The 19,310-nt window shown below is 44.4% G+C and overlaps 1 protein-coding gene across 1 annotated transcript; it reads left to right on the top strand.

The window, feature by feature from the left end:
• Positions 1–398: 398 nt before the first annotated feature.
• FOXQ1 (forkhead box Q1) lies at positions 399–2,209 on the top strand. The gene has a single exon (XM_033929353.1). The coding sequence runs from the start codon at positions 820–822 to the stop codon at positions 1,897–1,899; it is 1,080 nt and encodes a 359-aa protein (XP_033785244.1). The 5' UTR covers positions 399–819; the 3' UTR covers positions 1,900–2,209.
• Positions 2,210–19,310: the final 17,101 nt, after the last annotated feature.

Genomic DNA, 19,310 nt, shown 5'->3' with positions numbered 1-19,310 from the left:
GTATCTGCAGTAAACACATCCTGCTTTCCTCGGGTGCCGTCCCAGTTTGTTACGAAACAGGAGGGGGGGGAAATGGGGTGGTTGAGCCCCGACGCCTAGTTCTTCCCAGCGCTTCTTACACCTGGAAAGAAGCTGACAGCTTAGCTCGGTCCACTTTGGGCCAGGAGGCGGCGGATTGGTTGGGAAAGGCGGGGGTGGGGGGAACCTCTTCCTACTCCCTTCCCGCCCTGGTACCTGCTGCCCCGCTGTTTTGCACTCATTAACCCAGGTCTACCTGGCTACCTTTCCGCCACGCCCCCTGGTCGCGCTCATTGGCTAGCGGGGGGCGTAGAGGAGTGGATTACGCTCCGCCCCTCCGCGGCCGGTTTTTTTTTTTTTTATAAAGGCGCAAACAGGGGAAGCGCAGCGTTACTAAATGACAGGCGCGAGACCGGAGGTGGGGTGGCACGTGGCTCCGAGTTCAGTCCGACCAGGTTCCAGGGATTCTACACGGACAAAGATTAACGCTGTTGTTAGTTATTGTTTTACGTCAGCGCATGGGACAAAACGATCTTCTAGCGGTGCAAAAGAGCTAATTAGACTGGGAGTTAAAAGTCCTTTGGGCTGGAAAGGGAATCGGAGCTTTTGCAGGGAAGGAAAGAAAGCACCTGCTGCTGAAGCGGGCAGAGACTTTGCAGCACTTTCTTCGCCTCACGCTTATGCTTTGCTCTGGGACCTGCCTGCTTTTCTGTCGTTCCAGCGCCTGGATCGCGGGGGGGTCCCGCTCGCCTCGCTGGATGCCCGTCTGACCTGCGGTGCCAGTGACCCAGGGGGGCTAAGATGAGCCCCGAGCTGCCCTCCCCGCTCTCCGCCTCCGAGGAAGACGAGGAGGAGCTGGGATCGGACGGCGGCTGCGCTGCCGCCAGCCCCACCCTGCAGCCCACGCCGTTGCCCCGGGGGGAAGAAGAAGACGACGAGGAGCAGCGGCGGCGGCAGCAGCAGCAGCAGCAGAGAAGCCCCGTCAACAAGGGCAAGCCTTACACCCGGCGCCCGAAGCCGCCCTACTCCTACATCGCGCTCATCGCCATGGCCATCCGCGACTCGAGCAGCGGCCGCCTGACCTTGGCCGAGATTAACGAGTACCTGATGGGGCGCTTCCCCTTCTTCCGGGGCCCCTACACGGGCTGGCGCAACTCGGTGCGCCACAACCTGTCCCTCAACGACTGCTTCGTCAAGGTGCTCCGCGACCCGGCCCGGCCCTGGGGCAAGGACAACTACTGGATGCTGAACCCCAGCAGCGAGTACACGTTCGCCGACGGCGTCTTCCGCCGGAGGAGAAAGCGCTTGCACCAGCAGCAGCAGCACGGACAGGAAGTAGATGCCGCGCCAGCCGGGGACCTGCAGCCTCTGGCCCTCCGCCCCTCCTGCAGCGGCAGCAGCGATGCCCCGCGACCCCAGGAGCTAGAGAGGCAGAAAGGGATGGGGGAGGACGGTGCCCCCTCCTCCGGCACCAAGTTCTGCGGCTCCTTCGCCATCGAGAGCATCCTCAGCCGGCCCGGCCCCCGCCGGCCCCCCACTCTGGCCGCCTCTCACCCCGGGCTGCTGTGGCCCTCGGGGCCCCTGCTGCCTGCCTACCCGCTGCTGCCTTACCCGGCCCCGCGGGGGAGTGGCGGGTCGGCAGCCGGACTTTTGCCGCTAGGGGGCAGCGCGGCTGCTGTGGCCGGCGCCGTAGTACAGCTGTATGGGTACGGCCCGCCCGAGCCCCCGCCTCTTCCCCTGCTGCGGGGACAACGGGGGGAGGGATGTCCGGCCCTGCCTCACCTTCTGGCCCCGGTGGCCTCCCCGGAGCAGCTCCTGCTGTGCGGTGGCCCCGGAGCTTACCAACCCTATCTGCACCACCTAGAGACTCTGATCGCCTGAGGGCACCTCCCAATCCTGGCGCTGGTCATGGACTGTGCCAGTTCACCTGTGACTGTTTACTCTGGTTATATGTTGTTGAGATGTCTGTTATATTTTCGTCTGCCTGTCTCTTTTTTTGTTGTTGTTAAGAAGCAGAGCAGTTTGCATTTCTTTTTGAGGAGTGAGTTTGTGGTAAATTATAGAGAACCTGACAAATTTGTCTTTATTGAAAATGAATGAGAGTGAGGTTGAAATGTTCCTAGGTCATTTCTGTTGTAAACTGAATGCATCACTGTGCCAAAATAACTCACATCATTAACTGTAGAGCAATTACTGTCATTTCCACAAGATTTTTTAAAAAATTATTTATATGTGTATATATATATGTATATATATATATTGTATAAAACTGGAAAAAAAGTTTTAAAATTTTGCAAATTAAGGGTTAAGCTGTTGCTTCTCCAAACGTAGTAGTCTGAAAACACTGGAATCAGGCTCCTGAGCTGTAATGATTGTAATTCAAAGACGCTGTAAGACATAGAACTGGAGCACTGACCGCTGGAAAGCAGGTGATTTGTGTATGTATGTGTATATTTTGTTAAACTCGGGTATAAGGATTATTTTCGAATAAAAGTGAAAAGAAGAAGAAAAAAAAAATTTACCATCTAGTGTGGTTGGTAACTGGGCTGTTTCACAGGTGAAAGCGGAGGGGATTCCAGCAACCTATTTTTCCTTAACAGAAGAGGGAAGCGAGTTGCATAAGAAATCCTGAAGGCAGCTTTTAGGGAAGGGCTGAGTTGATGCCACTCCTGTACAGAAAGAGCCTGCCTGCTTATGTACAGAATCTATACCATCTCCTACTCTCTACGCACACACAAAGGATGGTAATATTATTTGCAAAAGCAATTTCTACACATTGAGGGCCTCTTTTACAAATGCGCGCTATGCGTTTTAGCGCAGATTTAGGGCACGCTGAATCAACGCGTGTGCTAACCACTAACATGTCCATAGGATAACATGCACATGTTAGCAGTTAGCGCGTGTTTAGCGTGCGATAATATTTACTGCACGCTAAAAAGCTTAGTGCACCTTTGTAAAAGAGGGGGGTGAATGTTTTACAAGCATAATATTGTGGAAGAGAGGGCAAACACATGTATAAAGCAGATGTACCAAAAGGTTGCACATATTTTCATGCAGTCTAACATGCAAGTATTTCCAGAGGCATAGCTGAGGTGGAGCAGACAAGCAATTGCAATAAAACGCACATATACAGAGATGCCACATTACGCAGTTCCAAATTTTGTGACAGTCTTGGATTTGTGACCACACCATCCTGGTGCATTATAGGATGGGAAGGACTAAGCACTACAAATCCCATACTGCCTTGGGAGGTAAGTTCAAAAGCAGGACTGGCCAAAAAGTCTCCAGCCTGGAACTGGGTAACTTGGCATCTCTGCATATACATACTTAAAGTACATGCATGCATTTTCATGTTTGCAACAAGTGTAAAATCTGCATGAAGCTGGGGGTCATAGGCACCTATGTGGCCTTCATGAAACACATCAGCAGATTCAGAGCCTGTTTTGGCCTTCTTAATATGCAGTCACCATCTTTCAACCATTTTGTTGCCTTAGGGCCTCTTCTACTAAACCACGCTAGCGGTTTTAGTGTGGGGAGCCACGCTGAATGACCCGCGCTGCTCCTGACGCTCATAAGAATTCTATGAGCATCGGGAGCAGCGCGGGCCATTCAGTGCAGCTCCCTGCGCTAAACCATTAGCACGGTTTAGTAGAAGAGGGGGTTAGTTTAAAGTTTTGAGAAAGCTTAGGGAGAAACTTGTCAACTTTTATAAAACAGGCATAGGATAAATGCTTTTGTTCTACTTTCTTTAAGCATCTTCTTATAAAAATTATTCTTGAATAGGATTTTACCCAAAAAATGTTTAGTTTCCTGTATTATTTATATGAATTTCATTTCATTTGGGAATAATAAAAAAAAAAATAATGTACAAGAAAAACACACCTCAGATAAAGCTATATACTGTACATCAAAGATCTCATGTATATTTATTGGGAAAAACCTGACAGCATTGCAGACCTTGTGGACTGACCCTGAACACCCCTGCTATAGGGGAATACAGTACTGCTTTCCTAGTATTGCATGTATGCACGCACTGCTCACACATGTACAAAAAGTGTACACTCTTCCAAAAGTGCATAACACACTATTTTTGGCAGAAGAGGGGGAAATAAAACTGTTATTTTGGGCACGAAAATGACAGACAACACAGGCATTTCTCATGTAAATTCAAAAGTAGACACATCCCGAGGCCTGAACCCCCTCATTCTGTAACAGGTCACTTAAATTTAAGCACCTTTTGTCATCCACATGGGTAAATGTACATTTAAGTGTGAAAATGCTATTCTAATTATCCATATAAATAACAGTGTGTAATTGTTAGAGGGATGCTCAGAGGAGAGGGCCATGGGCAGGGCAAGGCAGGGCCAACATTGCATTACAGAATATTACAAATGATGTGCATAAATGCTACATTTAGGGCTCCTTTTACAAAGTGCGTGTGTTTTTAGCGCACGCACCGGATTAGCGCACGCTAGCTGAAAAACTACCATCCACTTAAAAGGAGCCGGTAGCGGCTAGCGCGCGTGGCAATTTAGCACGTGCCATTCCATGCATTAAGGTCCTAACGCACCTTTGTAAAAGGAGCCCTTAGGCTCTACCATTTATGCGAGTCATAGAGCTGTCATAAATCTGTACAACTACATTTTATTTATTTTATATTTATTTATTTATTCAATTTTCTATACCATTCTCCCAAGGGAGCTCGGAATGGTTTACATGAATAAAGTAAAACCTTGGATTGCAAGTAACTTGGTTTGCAAGTGTTTTGCAAGACAAGCAAAACATTATATTAAATTTTAACTTGATATACAAGCAAAGTCTTGCAATACAAGTACATATAGTATACACACATCAAAACTTAGCTGATGGTTCTTCTCTCTCTCCGACGCTGCAAGAGTGTAGTGACTGTTCTAAACAAGCAAAGTCTTGCAATACGAGTACGCATAGTATTTTGTATTAAAGATTTTGGGTTGTGGAACGAATCGTCTGAGTTTCCATTATTTCCTATGGGGAAATTCGCTTTGATATACGAGTGCTTTGGATTACAAGCATGCTTCTGGAACGAATTATGCTCGCAAACCAAGGTTTTACTGTACTTGCTTTATCTACCATCCTAAGTAGATTACAATAAACATACATAGTACCATGTATTAAATCAATAAAACATATGCATACCAAAACAATCCACAAAACATTAAAATAGTCGCAAGCCAATATTGCAATAACCTTACTACTGTAGACAGCCAATTCAATACTAACTGCTCATGAATTATACAGTGAAGAAAGCATTTGGTATTAATTATTCACCGCAAAGGCATGCTGAAATAACCCCACCCCCTTTTATCAAGCTGCGCTAGAGGCTTTTAGCATGGGCCAGCGAGGTAAGTGCTCTATTGCTCATAGGATTTCAATGAACGTCACTGGTTTGTGCTAGAAAGCTCTAGTGCAGCTTGATAAAAGAGGCCCAAAGTTCTTAAAGCGCTTTTAAATTGTTCAAGGTTCTGCGCTGATCTCATATAATTGATATTCTTCAAGGTGAATCATACAGAATGAAGGAGCATCCAAATAATTTGCTATTGCTGATCTTTCAAGTCTAACCAACTGATGTACGTGAATAGTCGAGGCAATTGTTGGAGACACTTTATTTGTCAATACTTTAAATACCATCAACAAAATTTAATATTGAATCCTAAACTGGTGTAATATGGTCTGATCTTGACAAGCCACTCGGATCTCAGAACGTTTTTCAAGAGCCCAGAACCCAAACCATTACAACAATCAAATTGAGGTACTTTGGCACACAGATGCCAGTCTGCACTAATATTCTACAGCGTATACGGACACTTATGTACAGAAGTGTCCTTATACGATAAGCTCACTGGTCACATTTTATATCATGGCTAAAGGGTGGCACCAGACAAAGGTCATACTCTTGCTTCTAACCAAAGCACTGGAATCAACTACCTCCTAACATCAAATCTCTTAATGGACTTTTGAGCTTTAGGAAAGCAATAAAAACAAACCTCTTCACCTGACTCCTCAGGACAAGCTAGCATTCAGACGGTTACTCTCAAACCACAGTATTCTTAACAGATATTCAACTGACTCTCTCCCTTTGCACACACTGATTCTCTTCCTGTTCAGCTTCAGGCTCCAAGTGTCTGCTAATCCAGAACAACTGAACTAGACTCATCTCACTGTACTCTATCGCCTTAGGCCCTCTTTTACTAACCCCCTGTTTTACTAAGGTATGCTGCACAACAAAGAAAAATGGGGAGACCCAATGATCCACAGAGAAAACAATCCACCGATAAAAACAAAAAACTGTGGATACAGATGTTCTGGAGATAATTTATTAAACACTGACATATAAAACCATGAAAATTCAATTTAAAAAGTACAATGATTAAAAAACACTGTGATAAAAATCCAACCGGACCCTCACTTGGTTTATCTTGCAGTCGAGTATAGACACTAATATGCATGATCCAGATTGGCATCATAGTCACTTCTTACCTTTCTATCTTTTTATCTTTCTCTATCATTATTCATCATTACCTCTTCCTCTTAGGACCCCTGAGGAAGGCGTGTTCGCTGAAACACGGACCATGTAGGGTCCGGTTGGATTTTTAACAAAGTATTTTTTATCATTGTACTTTTTTAATTGAATTTTCATGGTTTTATATGTCAGTGTTTAATAAATTATCTCCAGAACATCTGTATCCACAGTTTTGGTTTTTGTGTACTAAGGTATGCTAACCGATTTAATTGAATTAGCACGCTAAACGCTAATGCGTCCATAGACTAACGCGTTAGCATTTAACGGGTGCTGATCGGTTAGCGCACCATAGTAAAACAGGGCCAAAGGTGCGCTAATCAATTTAGAGCGCTAAACGCTAATGAATACATGTTAGTCTAAGGATGTGTTAGCGTTTAGCACGCACTAATTCAATTAGCGCGCACTTATTGGTTAGCGTATCTTAGTAAAAGAGGGGGTTAGTCTTCTGTTCCTTGTTGTTAACTGTTCTGTGTCTTCTTTGCTAACTGTTATGGATGTTACCATGAATTCCGTTCTGGGCTCCTCGGGGAGGATGGGATATAAATTGAGCTAAATAAATAATCTCCTAAATGTATCCTTAGGGCAGGAGTGTCAAAGTCCCTCCTCGAGGGCCGCAATCCAGTTGGGTTTTCAGGATTTTCCCCAATGAATATGCATGAGATCTATTAGCATACAATGAAAGCCGTGCATGCCAATAGGTCTCATGCATATTCATTGGGGGAAATCCTGAAAACCCGACTGGACTGCGGCTCTCGAGGAGGGACTTTGACACCCCTGCCTTAGGGGGAAAACGCTCAGCTTACCTGATTGACTGGGTCTCACCAGCATCTCTGTCTCCCTTTCAGAGTGACCCAAGAAAAATAAATAGCATAATTAATTCTCAGTTACCCAATAGACTGTGTCTAGGACTGCTTATGAAAAGAGAAGGATAGGTTAAGGAGTCCTTGTGTTGCTGCTGAATATTTACAGGATAATATCATAACACAAGCCTTGTATTTTTATTTATTTAAGTTATTAAATACCACCTATCAATGGAAGTTGTCCAAGGCCCTCTTTTACTAAGGTGTGCTAATCAATTTAGCGCACGCTAAATGCTAATGCGTGCATATGAGTCTATGGACGCATTAGCATTTTGTGTGCGTTAATTCGATTAGCGTGCGTTAATTCGATTAGCGCACCTTAGTAAAAGAGGGGGTAAGTGGTTTACATTCAGGTGCCGAAGAATTTTCCCGATCTCTCCCGGCAGGACCACAATCTAATGTACCTGGGGCAGCGGAGGATTAAGTGTCTTGCCCAAGTTGTGTGGCGTGGTTATGGTGAGCGGCGCCCCTCCCCCACCCTCTTCCTCACCCTCCCTGCCCCGCGCACACCCCCTTCCCTTTCCCCGTACCTTTTTAACTTCTCCGGTGGGAGCAGCATGTCCACATGGGGGTCGGCTCACCCTTTTGACGTCACTTCCTAGGTGCGGGTCCTCGGAAGTGATGCCAGAAAGAGAGCGCCAATGCCGACACGGGCAGCAACCTCACGCCGGGGAAGTAGAAAAGGAGGGCAAGGAGCACATGTGCACAGCAAGGAGCGGAGAGGGTTTTGGAAAGGAGGAGAGGTTTTGTAACCTGCCCTCTCTAACTGCATTCCATATGTATTTTTCATACAGTTCTTCACTGTCAGTTTAATTTCCATCCTATAAGTTCACATAGAATTTTTCTTTTTTCAACCATCTTTATTTTCTCTTCTTTATTAATTTCCAGGTACTTTAGTTAGATTGTGAGCCTTCGGGACAGTAAGGGAATTTTTTAAGTACCTTCTTACTTCTCATTTATAATCTTAATGTATATTTTCTTCAAACCGCTTAGAACCTAACGGATGTAGCGGTATATAAGAAATAAATTACATTACATTTTGCGCCCTTAGGAAGACCACGCCTAGGGTGGGCTGCTCCCTACCCATCCTCCCTTACTATGCCACACCCAAGGTACTGCAGGGCATATGGAAAGTAAACGGCAATTTGCTCCTACTACAGAAGTTTGATGGTAAATCAACCTGGGGTGTGTCCACATATGAGTTTATGAGTGCTGTGGCCCCTTCACTTTGGATTTAGAACCATCAGTCAGCAGTAGCAGAACAGGCTAACGACAGAAGGAACAGGAGGCCACGTCAACCCCTGCACTGCCATGTGCTCAGCTCACCCATGTGAACCTCAGGTCCCACCAAAAAGTTAGTCTTGGCTATGACACTGAAACAAACTGCAGAGGTTAAATGTCACACTCTAAACTGAAAATTTATAGGAGTGGGGTCAAAAGCTCAGACACCCACATTCCTTTGCCTACTTAATCAATAATTGTACTGAAAAAGGCATCACGAAGGGCTCCTTTTGCAAAGCCGCACTAACGGTTTTAGCGCACACCCCGGATTAGCGTGCGCTAGCTGAAAATCTACCACCTGCTCCAAAGGAGGCGGAAGCGGCTAGCGCACGCGGCAATTTAGCACGTGCCTATTCCACACGTTAAGGACCTAGCGCGGCTTTTGTAAAAGGAGCCCTAAGTAAGTAGATGTCAATCATAGGGGGGGGAAAAACACCACTGCTCACTGCTTAACTATCTTTTGTCGTGTCTCAAAAAATCCAGGTATTGAAATATTAATCCAAAGGCACTCTAAAGATGCATAAGTGCTTAAACTATGACACTTACCTTGTTTGCAATTTACTGAAACAAACGGACAATAACTAAAGCTAAATCTTTCGGAGTTGTAGGAAAAGCAGGTGAACATATTCCAGAGGCTTAAAACAAAGCTTCTGGCTATGTTCTTTTTTTATGAAGCATCATGTAGATTGAGGATTGTTTACTCCTCAAAACAAAACGATTAACTGTGTGCAATAAACTTATAGTTGGTATGGCCTTCATTTCAGAGTTACCTCTCTGTACTTCCTGTTTCATTAAACTGCTTAGTGCAGTGTTCTTCAACCACCGGTCCATGGACCAGTGCCGGTCCACAGAGCCAGCATGTGCATCAGGCCCAAAACAGTGTTCTTCAACCGCTGGTCCACGGTGCGATCAATGTGGCGTTATCTTCGAGCCAGCTCCCTCTTCCTAACTGATTCAGTGCACAAAGCCACGGGCAGTGGCTCCTACGGACATCCTGTGCCTGAACCGGAAGCCTTCTCTCTGACGTTGCAACGTCAGAGGGAAGGCTTCCAGATGAGGCACGGGATATGCAAGGTGCAATTAGTACTATTATAGGGGCGGGGTCTGGGGTGGAGATTGGGTAGAGATGGGTGGGGTCTGGCCCACGACTTAGCCCCATGTTCCTCAACTGCCGGTCCACAGAATAATTCTTTTATTTCTGCCGGTCCATAGATTAAAAAGGTTGAAAAACACTGGCTTAGAGCAAAATGGCTGGACAGAGATAGCACGCTTGGTCTGAAAGGCTGTCCAGTATATAAAGATTCCAGTATTGCCTAAACTAGGTGCTTCCAAACATACTGACTGCCTTTTTTATTTTATTTTTAACTTTATTTAGTTTTTAATGCGAACAAAAAGTGCAATACAATTTATAAACAAATGATAATCAACCAAGCACTTATAATCAATCAGTATCTATACAAAAGATAAAAATTCCCTCCCCCATCTATCATTACCATCAGGAATAATACCAAAACAAAAGATGTACCCCCCTCCTGCCCCCCCCCCCCCCCCGGCTGGATGTGTGGGTGAAAATCAACGGAAAATAAAGATAAAGGACAACTATAGCAAATCTACAAAAGACGTCAATGGACCCCAAACTAATTTAAATATCTTATTATGCCACAGCATGTCAGCATTCATTTTCTCATATTTTTAAGTTAAACATAAGCTCGCCCACCAAAAAGGAAAACTAAGGTGATCCCTGTTCTTCCAATTGCGAGTAATCATTTGCATGGCTATCACGGTCATAATAAGGAAAAGCCGGCATTTATATTGGTCTATGGGGGGCTTAATATGCAATAACGTTCCATATATAACTACCTCATACATCAATCCCAAGTTTACAAGTTTATTCAGGTTTTTGATTAAACGCTTGTTCAAAATGCAAAGCGATTTACAATATTAAAAAATGACATATAGACAAATAAATATTTTGACAAACTGAACATTCTTGGCCAAGATAACAAATCTACTAGAGATCAGATAAATAAGACGTACATGATCAATTACAAGTACACACTGGGTAGGTGGAACTGTAGAGCCCATAAGAACAAATAGGAAGGGGAGAGAAATACAATCGTTATAGAAAGAAAAAAGAAACAATTAAGGTAAATACAAAAGGGAGTTGGGAAGATAGGAATAAGAGGCAAAAAGAAATAAATTGTGGACACTTTCCCCGGAGGTGTATGTAACCATTCAACATTATTAAGAATGGAATTGATGCCTCCAGTATGGTATTAATCTGTCCCCATATTGACTTCCAAAAGTTAAGTATCAATGGCCAATAGAACAGCAGATGATCCAGTGTCCCTACATCAAGATGACAGTGCCAGCATCTATTAGATTTAGATTAGATCTATCTAATTTTTGTAAATGAACAGGGGTCCAGAAACTTCTATGTAACAAAAAAAAAAAAAACATGTTTGTTTCATAGATGCTGATGCTGTACATCTCATCCTCCAAGTCCAAATTTATGGCCATTGAGATGCAGAAATATGCTGCTTTATCTCAATGCTCCAAATGTCCCTAAGACTAGTTTTTGGCTTTTTATTCAGGAATTCAGATGTTATTTTATACCAACGGGCAGCCTGATGCCCTAGCAAATCTGTCTGGAAGCACAGTACCTGCATGCTATAATGATTTTTTAAATTTCGCCAATCAGGGAACTCTTTCTGAATGGCTTGCTTCAACTGCAACCACTTATAAATTTTTTAAACATAAGACAGAGGACATTGAAGTAGAGTTTCCAGTACCTGTGAGACAGAAATGACAGTATATCACATCTACTAAAAAACATAAACTCAAACCCTTCCTCATCTTTGAATAATGCTTATGTCAAAAGGAGACACCACTGCTTCAGGTTATCTGTAACTTGGAGGTACCTGGACTGGCATAAGACGGGGATCCCCACAGTCCATCTTACCCTTTTAAATGTTCTGTGGCATCTTATGAAACCAAGTAGTTTGCCATGTTTTAAGGCATTGTTTGGCTTAGCCCCGGAATATCTTTCCTCATAGTTTAAACTATATAATTCCACTAGGGAAGGGTTAAGGAACTCCAGTCCTCGAGAGCTGTAGTCCAGTCAGGTTTTCAGGATTTCCCCAATGAATATGCATTGAAAGCAGTGCATGCAAATAGATCTCATGCATATTCATTGGGGAAATCCTGGAAACCTGACTAGAATACGGCTCTCGAGGACCGGAGTTCCCTACCCCTTCAACTAGGAACACTCAAAACAATAACATAAAATTTGTTTGTTACAAGAAATTTCTCGATAGGACGTTTGCTTTCCAGGCAGGGAAAATAAATTCTTCGTTGAGTTCCCTTATTCCTCAAGCTGAATGTTACTATGCTTTTGGAAAAGGTGTTAAAGACTAAATTATTTGAAAAACTGAAATCCTATGTATTTTTTATCTTATTAATTATATTCTTCACTGAATGTACAGTCTATGGAAACCACTCGGAACATATGGCAGGGCGGTATATAAAAATAAAGTTGTTTATTATTATTATTATTATGTCTTTGGTTTTTGGTTTTAGCCACATAACCCAGTGATACAGGTCTGTGATTCCTGAAAAAGGCTGTGCCTTCAACAAGAGAAGTAAATAAATTATAGCTTTCATACCACTTTTTTTTTTTTTTAATTCTTTATTGAATTTTAATCAAAAACAGTGTTATACAAATGAAAGAACAGTAGGTATTACATACATTACACTAATACCTGTACAGGTAACATAGATATCATTCAATAATTTCAGTTTCTTGCATATAATAATAACACAATATAACCTAATCTATAATACAAATGAAGAATAAAGTTATCCAAATGTCGCTATCAATTTTTACTCCCCTCCTTCCAACCCCCCACCCCCCCTGGATGTGTAAAGATAAATAAACCAAAGGAAAGATATGATAAATATACATTATTATATTTTTACAAATTTAGTCAATGGGCTCCAAACTTTATTAAATACCTCACTAAATCCCTTACACTCTATGTTAATTCGTTCATATCTGTACGTAGTGCACACATTCACCCACCAAAAAGTATAACTTATTCTATCATGATTCTTCCAATTACTCGTAATCAATTTAATGGCTATTCCTGTTAGGATCATAAATAAATGACTCTTATATTTTTCTAGAGTGGGTTTCACATGTAAAATTGTTCCACAAATTATAGTCTCATATGATAGTGGAACATTAGAATCCAAAACTAGATTTATTTGTACCCAAATTGACTTCCAAAATATAAATATAAACAGACAAAAATATATCACTATGACAATGCCAGCATCCATTAGACTTAGAACTATCTATTTTATTTATGTTGAAGGGGCCCATCGCCATTTGGAAAACACAATGTTGATGCCCTCCTTCATTGGGCCCCCCTGACCATTTCGGGCCCTAGGCACGTGCCTACTTGGCCTGTTGGTTAATCCTGCCCTGCATACGCATTTAAAGAGCTAAAGTACAATGTGGTTTATTTATAAAAGGTTAGCATCAACACTAAGGGCTCCTTTTATCAAGCCGCGCTAGCGGGGTTAACGCGTGCGACTTTTCATCACGCGTTAACCCCTGTGCTGGCCAAACACTACCACCTGCTGAAGAGGAGGCGGTAGCGGCTAGCACGGCCGGCAGTTTAGCGCACGTAGAGAATGACACGGTGAAAAAATTGGTCCCCGTCCCCGTCTCACCATCCTCTGCACCGCCCCGTCACCGCCATTCCCTTCACCGCCCCGTCACCGCCACTGCCACCCCATTCACCGCCCCGTCACCGCCACTGCAACCCCATTCACCGCCCCGTCACCGTCACCGCTGCATACATAAAAGCCTCAAACGGGTACGATTTTATATACTTTTCTTTATTTACAGACATAAAACTACACAGTCTTACATGCAAAGGGGTTGGAAATAAAATAATCTTATTCGCTTTGCACTCTGATTAAAAAAAGAGAACCAGCTCAGTGCTGCAAGAGTAGCCCAGCCAGACTTCAGCACGGAGCTGGTCCTACTAGAAACCTCTAATGTGGCTTAGTAAAAGAGACCCTAAAAGCAAATAATCTCACCTGCATCAGAGCAAATGAAAATTTCAGCATGAGAATGTGTATGCTATTGGAAAGAGTAGCTCAGCCAGACCTCAGCACGGAGCTGGGTTTTTTTTTTACACAAACATTCCTTTCCTTACCTCAGCTTGTAACCGACGAAGTTTTCAGGTTTTCAAGAAGCTGCGAAATCCAAATCCTCTGCTCGGCTCCGAAATCACAATCGCTACTGCTGCACTACAAGCCATTAAATATCATGTGCGGCAGTAGCGATTGGTCCCCTACTTTGATCTGACAAATGAGGAGCCAGTATATTGGAGGGCGGAGTCAATGCGGCAACGTGCAAGTTGGATCGAGAGTTGGAGGAGACAGACAACATGGCGGAGACATCAAACACCCGGTCACGAACACGGTGAAACACAGGTAAATAGCGGTTCCTAGAAGGGGGTACATTGGCCTGCGGGGACAAATCTTTTCACCGTTTTTGCGGGCGGTGAAAACTTTTGTCCCCGTGTCTGCGGCGATTTGGCTTTGGAGTCTCCATAACCCGCAGCCAAACCGCAGCCACGCCGCGGCTCCCTGCGGGGATCGCTCCCCGTGTCATTCTCTAAGCGCACGCTATTACGCACGTTAAACCGCTAGCGCAACTTGATAAAAGGAGCCCTAAACAATTTCTGCAACTGTTTATGAACCAAAACTAGTTTAGTAGAAATCACAAATTACCTGAAGTTTGTGACCACTTGCCCTGTGCTACGGGCAGTGCATTTTTTTCCAGTAAAAAAAAAAAAAAAGGTGCCAGTATGCAAATACCAGACCATTCTTCAAGAAGAGTGATCACTGAGGCATAGGCAGCAGAACACTACTTGGTTTGGGAGGCCCAAGGAACCAGGGCAGGATTAACCAATAGGCCAAGTAGGCACATGCCTAGGGCCCAAAATGGTTGGGGGGACCCGATGAAGGAGGGCATCAACATTGTTTTTTCCAAATGGCGATAGCCCCCCCCCCCCCCCCCGTTTGGCAATGCGGGCCCCACCCTTATCGGCAACGCGCCCCCCCCCCCCCATCGACGGAAAATAAGACAAGCAAGCAACGCGAGTAAGAAAGGCAACGGGAACTGTAATTATGCAAGCGGTGCTGCTTGCCCAAAGCTTCCCTCTGACGCAGCTTCCTGTTTCCGCCTGGGTGCATGGTGGGGTGCGGTGGGGCAGGGGGGCCCAGTGTACTTGTGTGCCTAGGGGCCCTCGATGAATTAATCCTGCCCTGCAAGGAACTCTGCCCTAGCCCCAGCAGAATCCTGTAGCACAGCCCATTACCAGCTCCTGACTCCACTTCCTACCTCCTCCCAGCATTGTACTTTAAATTTTTGGGGCAGCAGCCATGCAGCATCAGTGAACAGGCCTGCCCCTGGAAGTAAATGAAGAGTTCCTGGGTAGGCCTGCTCGCTAACGCTGCAAAGCAGCTGCCCCAAAGATATAAAGTACAATATTGGGAAATACATCGGGAAATGGGTAGGAAGGCAGGCACCAACCATCGACTGCCAATTTGGGGGGAGGCCATGACCCCTATGGCCTCCCTCATTCTGACACCTGTGCATTGTGGGACACACCGCACAGTGCAACCAGCCACAAAATCCATGAAAAGGCAGCACTGAATGTGCAAAACCTGGGCTCTTTTGTTAATACTTGGAGACCATGGGTCATTTTTTATATCAAGCAATGTAAATGGTGCCAGTACTTACTACTCCTGAGTACGCTCAAAAAAGTTCTGGTTTTAGGGGTCATTTTAGAAGCATCTCCACATGTAAATACGAGCAGCCTTTATACATATGTGTAGACTACATACACACATAAATGGCAATTTTGAGCAGGGACTGCCTCTTGCAAATTCCCCCCCTCCCCCTCCCCACACACACACACCTTTTTTTTTCTAGCCTCAACCATGGTGGTAACAGCTCCGATGCTTATGGGAATTCTATGAGCATCAGAGCTGTTACTGCCACGGCCAGCGCTAAAAACGCTAGCGTATGGGGAGGTTAATATACAGCACTGTGTGCATCTGATAACGCTATAAAAAAAATGGCAAATAGTAGAAGTAATAATTTCAGAAAGCTGCTATATACACCATCCAGAGATGTCAAGGGAAGGGGTGTGATGGGGAATGTTTTGGGTGAAAGCAAAATCTACATGGGTTTTCCCTATTATACAAAAGGAAGTCATGTTTGGGAGAAAATTTCCCCATTAGGTTTTATACTGGCTCATGGGCCCTCGCATTACTTTAAAAGTGTGTCTGCTTCTGCCAGGACTTCACAGACAAATTAAGGGCAGGGCCAGCTCAGCCTATTGACCAGGTGAGACCTAGGTCCAAAACACCCATGATATAGGGCACCTAAATCCCAGTTCTTTCCAGTCTTCCTTCAAACCGCTAGACGGACAGATGCTGGACTGGGATTTTGGCACCCTTTATCAATCCTCAGTAACCTGAGCCAGTACCTCACCACATCCAGCAGGAGGGGGAGACCCGAGACAGAGGAGGAGATTCCAGATTACAGTTGGAGGGGCGAGAGAAGGAGAGAGATAACAGATTAAGGGAGGGGGCTGCAACGCAACAGTTAGTTCAGGATTTTAAGAGAGTTAGTTTCCTTAATCCCTCATTCATCATCTCCACTTCCAAAGTAGAGGTCTGCATGGGAACGGGGATCGCGGGAATCCCGCGGGTCCCACAGGGGTCCCACGGGAATCCCCCTAACCCAAGGGACTCCCACAGGGACCCCCCTCTGGCCCACGGGGACCCCACTCTAGCCAACGGGACTCCCACGGGGATGGAAGGCTTTGGAAGCAGGGTTCGTCCATATAATATAATTGACACGTCAGCCTTAGTAAAAGAGGGGGGTTTATAAGTTACTTACCTGAACAGAAAACAAAAAATGGGTTCCACCAAAGAGATTCCACAAGGAAAACAGCAGCGCAAACACAAAAGAAACTGTGGAATTGATGATCCTGTCAGAAGTAATAGCTGCTTTTTATGGGGACGGGCGGGGATGGAGGTAATTCCTTGCGGGGATGGGTGGGGATGGAGATGATCCTGACGGGGACGGGCGGAGATGGGTGGGATTTCTGTCCCCGTGCAACTCTCTATTCCAAAGTGACGAAAAATAAAAATTGTGGGGCAAGTGTGGTGCAGTGATTAAAGCTACGGCCTCAGCACCCTGGGGTTGTGGGTTCAAAGTTTAACCCACACTGCTCATTGTGACCCTGGGCAAGTCACTTAATGCCCCCATTGCCTCAGGTACATTAGATAGATTGTGAGTCCACCAGGACAGACAGGGAAAATGCTTAAGTACCTGAATAAATTCATGTAAACCATTCTGAGTTTTCCTGGGAGAACAATATAGGAAAATGAATAAATAAATAATTGTAAAATTAGACAGCTGCACTTGGAAGCAACCAAACTTCCACATGGAAGATGCAAAATTGCCACTTCCATGCAGAAGCTGCTAGTTCACACCACTTATATTTTCCACCTGTATATTTGTAGAATGGCTGCTCCTGCTGTCCATGTAAGCATATGCACACGCACACGCACTCTGTATATCCTTACAGGTATTTTATAACAGGATCCATGCTCAGAGCATTGTGTAAAATAGTAGCAGAATTCGGCACATCCCAACCAGGATGAATGGATTCCAGTCTCAATGTTCTATGTAAAATGGGCCTTTACATGAAAGAAGGTAAGGCAAGCAGTTAGAGAATGCCACAAAAAGAAATGAATAATGGAGCAGAACAAGCGCTGAACACTGCACAATACATTTTATGAAATATTCTTCACCGCAAGAGAGTGCCTTAGGCTCTCTAGATTTCAATTTTCCTGCAGAAAAAATAGGCAGATTGATTCAAAGCTTGCTGTGTCATAAGACTGGCAGAATGAGACTGCTATAGAGCTGCCAATGAAGGGGAAAAAAAAAAAGCCATTATGACTAATATTGATGGAAACTAAGGCCCTCCTTTACTAAGGTGTGCTAACCGATTAGCGTGCACTAAACTCTAAGGCGTGCATGTTAGTCTTTGGACGCATTAGCATTTAGCGTGCGTTAATCAGTTAGCGCACCTTAGTAAAAGAGGGGGTAAGGCAGAAGTAACAAGCGCCCTTCATGTTAACTCCTTTATTTCCCAAAAATCAAGGTTTCTTTAAAGATGTATGTATGTTTTGTATTTGTGGCAGCCATGTTGTTCCCGATGATGTCACCAGAATGCATAGCTGTAAACCATAGTCCAATTATAATGGCAATATATTTTGGTAGCATCTTGTAACAACTGGAAAAAGAAATATTGAATGGGCTTCGGTGCATTTGATGCAGCAGACTCGCTACCGTGGCTTTGTAAAAGGGGCCCTTAGTAAGAGGCTCCCGCTATCATGGCTCACTTCATGCTCATCAGCTCTCCCCTCCATTGGCAGCAGGAGATGTATTGATAACACTGTGCAACACGATTTTTGTTCCTGGGCAGATGGAGGGCCATTTTTGATAATGCATTCAAGTCCAACTGGACATTTTCCGCAAGATGTCCAAAAGGGGCAGAGCATGTCCATTTTTGAAACTGCTAGGCATTCTATTTTTTTCAAAAATCATCTACTTAGACGTCTTGGCCGTCAGGACATCCAACCGTAGGATGTCTATCTTTTTTAATAATAATAATAATAATAACAGTTTATATACCGCAATACTGTTAAGTTCTATGCGGTTTACAAAAGATTAGTGGAGTACAAGTTGAGTTGACGTACAAGTTGAGTTAACTTAAGGGATGTGGGAACAATGAGGAGAAAGGGCAAGAGAGGGGAAAGAGGGAAGTGGGTCAGCTGTCTAGGTCTTTCAGGAATAGGTGAGTTTTGAGGCGTTTCCTGAATACCTCTTAAGTGGTGGGCAATAGGAGTTGTTCTAGGTCTTTACCCCATAGAGCAGCCTGATGTGAGAGAACATGCTCATGGTGTTTTTTTAGTTTGCATCCTCTAACCGGGGGAGAAACGAAGCGCAAGTGGGAGCTTCTCTTGTGTTTGTTGGCTGAGAAGGAGAATAGGTCAGTGATGTATTTAGGACAAAAATGTCCAAGTTGAAATCGTCCAAACCTAAGCCATTTGGACATGGGAGGAGCCACCATTTATAATACACTGGCCACACAGACATGCCAGCAGAGCAATGGGGCACCTTAGAAGCACTGCTTTGAACTTCACGTAAAGGGTGCCAGAAGTACATCTCACTATAACTCTATAACGGGCACAAATAGAATGAGTTTTTTTACTCCATCATAAATTACAGACTAGGAGACAGTCGATGAAGTTACAGGGAAATATGAGTGTTAACCAAAATGTTTCTGCACTTTCATATTTTTGCGGGAAATAGTTGGGGCGGGAGAAGTGGTAAAAGGATGTGTCATAGAATGTCACATGACTAGTCAGTCAGGCAAGCTGGTTCACCTTGTAGGTAGTGATATTTAATAGTGTTTAAAAAATAAAAA

The sequence above is a fragment of the Geotrypetes seraphini genome, chromosome 2 (assembly GCF_902459505.1).
Source record: "Geotrypetes seraphini chromosome 2, aGeoSer1.1, whole genome shotgun sequence".
In the NCBI taxonomy this organism is placed as follows: Eukaryota; Metazoa; Chordata; class Amphibia; order Gymnophiona; family Dermophiidae; genus Geotrypetes; species Geotrypetes seraphini.
This window is presented reverse-complemented; position numbering and strand designations above follow the sequence as displayed.